The 10,436-nt window shown below is 58.3% G+C and overlaps 1 protein-coding gene across 1 annotated transcript; it reads right to left on the bottom strand.

Annotated features, from left to right (window-relative positions):
- Positions 1-4,159: 4,159 nt before the first annotated feature.
- Positions 4,160-10,176, bottom strand: GFRA2 (GDNF family receptor alpha 2; the record flags this gene model as incomplete). Its single annotated transcript, XM_008577114.1, has 2 exons — positions 9,537-10,176; positions 4,160-4,474 (listed from the first exon to the last, which is right to left on the bottom strand). Coding segments are annotated over exons 1-2 (355 nt in total), but the record flags the coding sequence as incomplete, so codon positions are not given.
- Between the last annotated feature and the right edge of the window lie 260 nt (positions 10,177-10,436).

The raw sequence follows: 10,436 nt of genomic DNA, 5'->3' as shown, positions 1-10,436 counted from the left end.
CACCATTATTCTCCTTAGCTTGCTGAGAAGAAACCAAGGGCACAGAGACACTGAGTGACTTGCCCAAGGTCACACAGCTGGTAAGCGGCAGAGCCAGGGTTTAAACCCAGGCAATTTGCTCCAGAGCCCCAGTGCTTCAACACTACAAAAACTGTCCCCCGATGTACAAAACGTGATTGAAACCAAATCATTCTTAAACAAGTATTGTCATCGTTTCACTCTTCCCAGGATCAGTCTTCTCTTGCTAGCCAGACTGAGCCCCCAGAGTGGGGCCTGTCCTGCCCTTCTGCCTCTGGCGCGGCTGTGCTCCTCGGTATGGATCAGCCAGGATGATCGACTAAAGGCATCTCTAGGGGGAAACAGCCTCTTCCAGGACTGGTTTAGAAGGGCCCATCCTCTCTAAGTCAATGCATGTCACCTGTCCCTGCAACAGAATCTACCAGTGGGAAATCCCAAGGCCTGGACTGCAGAAGCCAGATCCAGGATGTCAGATTCTGGGAATGGACGTGGGGGAGAGGCCTTTGCTCTTCACATTTGAAGAACGAGGAGGCTCTAAATTTCAGTGTCACCTTTGGAGAAGGCAAGAGACCTGGTCTTAAGGCCCCCATGCAGCCAACAGTGACAGTCCCACTGTATAAACAGGGGTGGTGGTAATGACAGAGAACAGAAACAGCCCCAGGCCACAGGATCTCCCCCAAGGCAGTGGTAAGGAGCCTGGATAAAGAGTTGGGGGCCCTGGGTTCCAGCCTGGGTTCTGCCACCAGGTCGTTATGTGTCCCGGGGAGCCGTCCCACCTCTCTATGCCTCAGCTTCCCAGCCAAAACGGGGCTGGGCCCGAATGATCTCCAGGTCCTCCAGACTCAAGGAGCTCAGCAGCCACACCTTCAGAGGCCACGCTCCTGCCACCGCCAGCTCTCCGTCCATGCCACGGCCCCCACTACGCATGGTGAGAGGGCGGAGCAGAGCCCCATGGTGAATCACACCCACCAGCAGCGGCCAAAGAGAAGCCAGGCAGCAGCAGGAAAGTCCAAACCCACGCACATCCCTCCTCTCAGTGATTCCTGCCCCCCCTTCAGCCCCGGCCCAAGCCCATTATTAACTGTAATTAAGGAACAGGGAGGAAGGACTTAGAGCTTCCCCCAGGGAGACCGCTCCACCCCAGCCATGAGAGGTCAACTCTCAGGTAGACCCGGTCACTCATGGGAACGTTACAGGCTGTTCAAAGGCCTTCTGGCTTCTCCTGGTCAGAAACTACCTCCGGCCCCCAAGACTCAGCAGAAAGTGTAACTCCCCAGGAAGAAGAGACAGGCTTCTGCAGGAGGAGACAAGCAGGGGTGGACTCTTCCAGATCGGGCCTGGAGTAAAGTCTCCTGGCCTGCATGCTGGCTGTCACCCTCTGAGGCACACAGTAGGTGCTTAACAGATGTTTGTTGAAGAAATGAACAAATAAACCATCTCAAGACCCTGAACCAGAGACAGACGTCCATAGTGCACACAGCAGCGGGCAGCTAAATGCACACAGCATTGCTGTCGCGAATGAGAAACGCCTCCCTTGTCCTGCGTGCTCTGATGCGGTGATGCCAGAACCAGCCGCTGGGACAACGAAGGCTGTTAGCACCAAAAGGCCCAGCCTGCTCTGCTTGCTGGCACTTCTGTCCTCCCTCTTCCCGGTCCGCTCTGTAGCCTGCAGCAGGCCCACCCCCACCTGTGGCTTTGAAACTGAAGGCTGCCAGAAACAAAACGGGAAACACAACTCCCCAGCTCAGGAATCAGGGACCTTCGTTTTTTGTACACTACAGAGTCAGGTTCTGGGTGAAGACAGCTCCTGGTCTCCTGCAGAACAAAATGCATGTGCTTGATGACAGTACTGCCCTCTTTGCTGGCTGTAGGAATCGACGCTGCTAGGAGATGAGGCTGCCCGAGTCAGAAAGAACTACTTTGTCATGAGTGGTGGTCACACTAATAATGACACTCACTGCTCATTCCTATATTCAGAGTACACTTGAGCCATCTCAGCGACAGGGCAGGCTCTCTACCCAGACTCCACACTCGCAGTGGGTCTCTTTCCTCCTTCCCTTCCAGCACCCTGGAGGGAGTGTTCCTCCTCCGCTCTGAGGCTAATCCTCCATCCCTACCCCATGCCCTAGGCCCACCCCTCGCCTCTCCCAAGGGCACCATTCCACAGAGAACCCCTCTCTCTTCACCTCAACATCTCCATCACTACTGTCCTACCCTAGAATATAAACTGCCCAATCCTCTCCCATTGTCACACCAAAATTCTGGAGAGGTGTCCACACTCACCATCCCATCCCCCAGCTGCCATGCACTCCCTAACCAGGCTCCTGCCCCAGCAGCCACATGTCAGTCCTCCTGCTTGACCCACAGCACTTGGTGCTGCTGACAGCCCTGCCTTCTGAGAATCGGCCCCTCCCTTGCTCTTCTGCTGGTCCTCCCACCTCTCCCCCAGGGCCCTCTCAGTCGCCCTGACAGGCTTCCCTTCCCTCTCCCATCCCTAAATGTCCGTGGTCCCGGGGGCCCCATCACTGCCCTCCTCTCCGTGTGACGGCACCTACTCCCTTGGCTCCGGTGATCACCTGCAGGCTGACGTCCACTCCTGAACCTCTCTCTCCAGCCCACTGCTTCCCCTGAGCTCCACACCTGCAGGTCTGCAGGGTATGGCCAACAAGAGGCACATGCCGCCAGATGAACTCACCATCACCCACCGTCCCCCTCAAAGCCTTCCCTGTTTTTCTGAACAGCCCGAGCATCCATTCAGTGGCCCAAGACAGGAAACAGGGTGCCCTCCATGACTCCTCTCTCTCCTCACCCTCCCACTTCACCAGTCACCAAGACCTGCTGCTTCTCTACCTTCTGAACAGCTCTTAGAGCGTCTCCCCCTTTCCTGCCACTGTCCTGGTTCCACCGCCATTATCCCTAGCCTGTATCTCTGCAGTGGCTTCTGAACAGTCCCTCTGCTCTAGTCTCTGCACAGAAACCATGTTAACATTTTTCGGAAGCATAGGTCTGACCATCTCTCTTAAAGCCTTTCAGGGCTCCCTACAGCCTACCAGATCTCATACCCACCCCCGCTGCTCTGTCCCCTACTTCTCCTCCCTGCTTCCAACTCCACCCTCTGCCACATCGGGTCACTTTCAGCTCCGCAGGCAGGTTCCCTCTCTCACATCTGGGCCTCACCCATGCTGTTCCCTCCACCACCCACACTCTTCCCACATCCCCTACAGAATTCTGACTCGTTCTGCCATCTCGGCTTGGAAGCCACCTCTTCCAGGAAGACTCTTTAGATTTTGTAACAAGGGGGTTCTAGATTCCCCTCCAAGGTGCCACCACAGCGCCCTGTGCTTTCCCATCACAGCCCCCACGCCCTCAGATAACACACGCGCCCTTCCTTAACCTGCACCCCACCCCAGACTACAAGCTCCCTGCAGATGGAGGCTGCACCACTTGTTCTCGACTGTTCCTGCAGTGCCAGCAGACGCTGAGTGCACGCCCAATAAACAGCTGTTAAATTAATAAATGAATGTCTCCTAAAGAGTACCCAGTTGAGAGAGGGAGGAAATGGAGGGTGTTGGGGAGGGGTTCACAGGTTCTACTTTGGACTTGGAGGCAGGCTTGCCAAGGGATGTGGGACCTGCTACCCACACACCAGCTACAGAAGGCTCCTCGGCCAGCCATAGGGTCCAGAGCCACATGAAGGGCGGGCCTCCTGGAGCAAGGAGGCAGGAGCAGAAAGGATGGATGAGGCAGACAGCTCTGGGCTCAGCTGCCTGGCAGGACAGGGCAGAGGAGAGCCAGGGGCTGGCTGCTCTGGGCATCAGGGCTCTGTGTGCACACGGCCTGCCCTTCTCTCTCCTCCCTCCTACTTCTCCACCCACCTGGTGACTCTCGCCTTCTCTGGGACCACCTCACGCCGTCCTTGCACGAATCCCGTGGTCCTACTCTTTCCCCACCCTGCTCATCTCCCCTTCCTCCAGCCTTAGCTCTCCTGGCCTTCTCCCACACCACCCTCCTAGGTGGGGTGGCTACGTCCTCTGGGCTCTAGATTCCCCTGGCAGATAGACACAGAGAGCTGGCCAGTCACCCCATTACCAAGTCCTCCCTCCTGAACCCCGGGCCCACCACAGCCACCTCCCGGGCTTACCCTCAGTCAGCCCCAGGTGGATGCTCCAGTAGATCTGCAAACACTGCAGCTCCTTCTTCATGCCCCGCTTGCAGCGGCAGTCATAAAGCGGGCTCTCCTGCAGGACCTCCAGGGCCGCCTGGCACTCCTTGTTGGCCAGCATGGTGTTGCGATCACGGCCTGCCAGGCACTGCCGCAGCGTGCGGTAGCGGGAGCTGCAGTTGGATTCGGCCGCACACAGCTCATTGGCCCGGACACAGTCCACCGAGGGGCGCCAGCCGTGGAGCTCGGGGCCCTGCAGGGAGGAAGGGCTGGCCAAAGAGCGGAGGGTCTCGTCTGGGTGGTGGGGAGGGAAGACAAGCATCAATGAGGACCCCAGAGGCCGGCCCAGGGGCGGGGGCCCTTCTGGGAACTTCACGCCCACTTTACACCAAAGCACACCAAGGCCAACGTGGTGGAATAGCCCTCCTCAAACCCAACGAGATCAGCCGTCCTTCTCCCCTGGCTCCACCAGGGTGGCTTCCTCCTTAGCACTGGCACTGGGGCTAGGAGCATAGCACAAGAAAGCCAAGAAGTCCCTTGCTCGAGACTACAGATAGTCTAAGATACCAGGAGTCCAGAGAAGAATGTCACAGCCTCAGCACAGAGCTGGGAGCTGCAGGGCTTGCTGGGGTGCAGAGGTGGGCTCTCAGATCAACACCACCCCAGGCCTCCTGCAAACCCCACTCCAGCCAGAGGCCCATCCAAGGCGCTGTGTGAAGCTGTGAAAGCAGCAGGAAGTCACTGAACTTGCACACAGTCTGTTAGGACCTTAGAGAGACACGCAGTCTGGCCCCCACATTCTACCCTTGGGAGACTGAGGCCCAGAGAACAGAGATGACAACTCAAGATCACCCACAGAAGCAGAAAAGCCCCTCCGACCCCTATTCTACTCATTCTGAGTTGTTAGACTGTAAGAGAAGACAGGGAGAGAGAAGCCGAGCTCTACGGTCCAGGCGTGCCCAGCAGGGAGGGGCTGCCCCATTCCCTTCCAGCCCAGCCCGACTCTGCACCAGATGGAGACCTGAGCTCTGCCTTCCATGGGACAAGTTCAACCCCAGCTCCCCCAAAAGCAAGTGCTTTAGGCAAGCCTGTAGAGCAAGTCCCATTCCTCCCCCCGGCCCTGCCTCTCCTGTCCCTGCCTCTCACGCCTCTCCTGCCACCTCACAGGGGGTGTGATTCTCCACCACCTTTTATCCGTTCTCCTTGACGGGCCCTCTCTCTCCTCTTCCTCTCTCTTTTTCATTTTCTCTCCTCTCCTCCCCACTCATCCCCTGAAACCCTCTCTCCTTGTCTCTCCTTCTTTTCTGCCTTCCAAAAGCCAAATAAATCAATTGCAAATGGGAATTTTTTTCCCCAGACCTCCTTCGGACTCTGGCCTGGAAGATCGACCCTCGCTTCTCTGCAAATGAGCAAGCACCAATCAGCCAGCCCTCTCCATCCTTTGCCCCTGGTGTCCAAACCCATGGTGCTCCAGAAGGGAGGGCATTGGGGGGAGAAGATTATTCAGAGGTGAAGGGCAGGGAGAGGCCAGCCTGATGCCTTCAAGGCCAAGCTCCCAAAATGGTTTCTTCCAGACAGACATCCTCTTCCCAGTCCCCCTGTCCTCTCCTAAGGCCCTGATTCCATATCCTGCCCCAGAAAAAGCCCATCCCATGTCCCAGAGCCATGACTGCTTTTTCTAAGATGCAAATAGTGACTTGGGGGACTTCCTCCACTCCGTCCCACCCCAAAGCATAATAAAATCGTAGGCCACAAGTCTCCCCCTCAGAATACCGCAGAATCCCCTCGTCCTACCAAGAAGGGCCACTCCTTCCCTCAGGAGGCCCTGCTCAGGGGGGAGCTACTGCAGGGGGACAGCGACACCTAGAGGCAGAGCACAGCACTGCCAGCCTGTCCCTCCCCAGAGCCCCGAGGGAAAAGGAACCCATGCCAGAAGGAGACCACATGGAGAGAGTGCTGGGGTGGGCCTGGGGTGGAGAAGACCTCAGGGCCACAGCAAAAGACCTTTCCTTCTCTCAGTGACCATACGTCTGCCCCAGAACAAGAAGAGCTAAAGGCTGTGGCCAGACTGAAATGGACCAGAGAAGAAATCGCCGAGAGTGGAGTGTGAGGCCCAGGCAGGGCAGCAGGGCATCTGCCCAAGCGCGGGCTGGAGAGGTGTCCTGCAACAAGCTGAGGCAGCATCTTTCTTTCTTGGCTTCAGCAGATTCCAACATCCCTGAGCAGGACCTGGGTGCATCTGGGCCACTCAGGAGCAGCTGAGCTGACACGGCCACTGGCACCTGCTACCCCAGCCCAGTGTCCCGACATGCTTCTCCCCTCCCACCTTGACTGAGTCAAAGCCTGAACAGCCAGAGGGGGTCTGGGAATGGGACATCCTCTCATTCTTGGCCTTCTGTAGGCTCAGAATTCAAAGCACCCTTAAAGGTCAGGGTATTAGCCTAGGGGGGTTGGACAATAAGGATGCTTACTCTCCTTGCCCTGCTGGTGGGGCCTAGGACCCCACGGGATGATCCTCACACAAGCTTAGGGAGGCTCCCGAACCAAAAGAAGGGTTCCCCATCCTGCCAATTGGCACGTGTGCCCAGGGCAGGGACATGCTCTGCAAAGGGCCAGGCATCCTTTCACCACACTGTGACCCCAGGACCAATCATGCCCAGCCAGAGAAAGGAATCGCAGCAACATGCAGTCCTCAGTAGAATCCTAGCAGAGTGAAGGGCAGAGGGTATACTGGTGATGTTTCCTAATCCTAGGTCAGGAGGAAACTCAGATCCACCAGGAACAGTCATGTGGAGCAGCTTCTAGAGACATGGGTCGACTGAGACGACACAGAACTACACCTGCCCTCCTGAGGTCCCCACAACAGCTAGAATGCCAGTCAGAAGTGGGCCCTCTGACCAGCTCCGCTGCTCCAAGCCACCTTCCCAGCTCATTTTCTCTTTGGGTATGCCAATGCTGCAGGTCAGGCGGGCTGGGCAAGGAAGGCCCTTCTCTCCACCAACGGTCCTCCACCCACAGACCTCACTCAGAACTTTGGGAGGGCCACATCAAAGTCCCTTGCTCCTGGAAAGATGCTTCACCATGCCCCCAGCCAAGACTGCCTACCAAAACTCAAGCTCCAGAAAAACCTCTCCCACACGTGGAATTTCCAACTAATTCCCAACTATGGGCTCCTTGCCAGGAAAACGGCCTTCAGGCTAAAGTTTCCACCAACCTATCCCTTTCTTTTGGCTGGCCTGACCCAGAGCCTCTCAATCTCCTGCAGCCACTCAGTTCAGCCCTCAGCCCAGCTTTGGAAAAGGACTTCTCAAAGGAAAGAGAACTAAAGGGCTGTGCCCCGAGGGGATGCTGCCCCTGCTCCTCTCCTGCTCCCGCCACCACCACAACTCAGCACTCAAGTCACAGACACCAGGTGGGAACCTCCGACCAACCCCCCATGCACACACTTTCACACACAAATGTACACACCCACCATGAGCAGGATCCCCAGTGCCACTTCTGGGAAGGACAGGAGAGTCAACTCCTCAGCTGGGGAAAGCCTGACTACAGCATGGGGGTCCGGTCTGGAGGGGGCTAAGGGGCCCACGCTGCTCTCCTCCACCCCCAGCCCTCAGAAGGCACCCACACCAGGGAGCCATGCAGGCAAGGGGAGAGGGGGGTGTGTGCAGCTCAGCATCGGGCAATCTGGCCACTTTGCCTGAAATACAATTTTCTTTTCTTATTGGCCCTGATCATTCTCAGACCCAGAAAGCTGGGTTTTCGAACCAGCAGTGGGAGAAAAGGTCAGGTTTTATAATAGCCCCTTCAGAATGAGAGGCCACTTCCCCAGGGCTGCTTCGAAGGGCTGGGGGATCACAGTGGGCCCAGAGCATCTTCCAGCTTCCCTACTCACCCCTCCCACCCCAGAGAGAAGCTTCCTTCTGCTTAGGGAGGTGGGAAAGGCCACACCCCAAAGCCGAGCCATGCCCCCTAAGAACTCATGCCTGGGGCGGGGAGAGAAAGGGCTTGAGCAAAGAGCCCAGGGCCTGACCAACGTCCACCCTCGCCGACTCTGGATCCCCTGTCCAGTCTGGAGAGTTCTTCTTAGACAACATACCTCTTCCTGTAACCAGCACCTACCTCCCTCCACCCCTGCCTTCCCAGAGCCCCTCCTGCAGGAAAGAAATGGTGTGCTCATGACCCCACCCGGCAGCCGGGCTCACAGCGGGCTACACAGCAGTCTACACAGCAAGGCAGGGTGGCTGGAGCAGCACCGGCACTGAAGCAGATGTGTGCTTCTTTGGCACACACAGAGTAGTTCCCGGGCTCCCTCTATGGGGCACCTACTCGGTGGCAGCAGCCTTGCCTGGGACTCCTGGTCAGCACACAGCCTTGCACACACTCTCTTCCGCACTCAGCTGGGCGACTGCTTTCTCTGGACCCCTTTTCCTAAGCAGCTATTTCACATAGTATAATAGGGGGCGAGTGCCTGAGAATTCCCTGTGGGAAAGAAGGCTGCTGTAGGGATGGGGGGCACCAGGCAGCCCCTCCTCCCTGCCCTGGAGGAAGGGGGCTTTTACAGAATAAGCAGTGGTCTTTGTTCGGATCCGTTTTCCTCCCTCGCGGTGCCCCCCCCCCCACCTTCTTCACCCTAGGAAGCAAACTTTGGCCTCCCTGCCTCTTCTTCCCACCAACTACGGGGTCCCCGGTCCCCAGAGGTGGGCGAGGGAAGGCCGGTTACCGCTGCTCACAGCCCTCCACTCCCGCCCACCCATCTGGCTCCGGTCGGGGTGGGTGGGAGGAAGGGAAAACGGTGGGGAGAAACTTGAAAAGTGTTCCAGGGGGTGGAGCCGCTGGGAAGGGGCTCCTGGAGTGGGGAAATGGGGTGCATTTTTCAGAGGTTGATTGGCAGGTGCCTGCCCGCGCTCCCCCACTGATGTCCAACCAGGAGCTCCTGGAGAACCCCATGCCCTGCACCGCGACCGACTGGGAGCCGACCGCGAACGGTGGACCTAGCACGATTTTTCCCTCCCAGTCTCTGAGCCCCTCCTCTCCTTCCCCTATTCCAGATCAAGAGTTGGATTTTTTTTCTTAAGTTGCCGCAATTTGAACCCATTAATTTGGGGGAAATATGTGAGATCACGGCGTGTGAGCGAGCGAGGCTGTCTGTGCGCCGGGATGATTTGGACGTTGGAAGTCTCCTTCCCAGCCCCCCGCGCAGCCAGCCAGCCGCGACTCTCGTCCCTCCGCCCGGCCCCGCTCGGCTCGCCAGCGCCCGGGCCCGGCTCGCTCCGCGGCGCGCTGTCCCCGCCGGTCCCCCGCCGTCGCCCCGCACGCCCCCCGCGTCCCCCGCTGCTCCCCGCCCGCAGGTACTCACCTAAAAAGAAGAGGAGGCAGAAGGCGTTTGCCAAGATCATGTTAAATAAATCCCACAGTTTTTTTGTCTTTCTCCCTTGGGTAAAAAAAATAACAACAATAATAGTAACAGCCAAGCAGTGATAACCAGCCCCAAATCCAGTGCGGAGATCCCCGCTAGTCCACCCGATGAAGATCCTGTGTCCTGCGATTCTCGCCTGTGGCTGGAGCGGGTGGGGTGGAAAGAGGGCGGTGGGCTGCCTCTCGACGCCCCCTGCCCACTAGACTCCAACGCACACGTATCTGTGTGTGTGTCCGCTCTGCGCGCCAGCAGCCGGGTCCGAGGTCAGCCCGCCCCTCGGCTGGTCCGGGAAGGCGCGAGTCCCCGCGGGTCCAATCCCCCTGCGCTTACCCGGGAGGGACTGGGGAGGTGGGGAGACGCGATTTGAGAGCGGAGGGCTGGAAGGAAGCGGCGAGGGAGAGGGTCAGAATAAAATGGAAAAAGGAAAGAAATCCACAGACGGGCGTTAGCGCCCAGGAACGATCCGGCTGGAGCTTCGAGGACGAGAGACCCGAGGCTTCTTTCGCACCGAGACGAAGCAAAGATTCAAAACAATCTCCCGCTCACCCTTGCTCGGCTCACTTTCTCCTAATGGAATTCCGGTGGCCGTGTGTCCGTGCGTGCGTGTGTCTTTCTCTCCGCTCTCCTCCCCCTCCCTCGCTCTTTGCTCTCGCTCTCTCCAGCTCTCCCCGCTCCCCTCTCCCTCCCCCTTCTCCCTCTCCCCTGCTCCTCCCTCCGCCCGCCCCTTCCCCCTTCGCGGCTCCCTCGCAGCCGCTCTCGCGCCCGCGCCCCTCTCCCCCGCCCCGGGCTCGGCGCTTGGGCTCCCGGGCGGCGCGGAGCGCGGGAGCGCGGCGGAACAGC

Source organism: Galeopterus variegatus, unplaced genomic scaffold (genome assembly GCF_000696425.1).
Source record: "Galeopterus variegatus unplaced genomic scaffold, G_variegatus-3.0.2 Scaffold1451, whole genome shotgun sequence".
NCBI classification, from domain to species: Eukaryota; Metazoa; Chordata; class Mammalia; order Dermoptera; family Cynocephalidae; genus Galeopterus; species Galeopterus variegatus.
The sequence above is the reverse complement of the archived record's forward strand: the minus strand, read 5'-3'. Positions and strand labels throughout refer to the sequence as shown.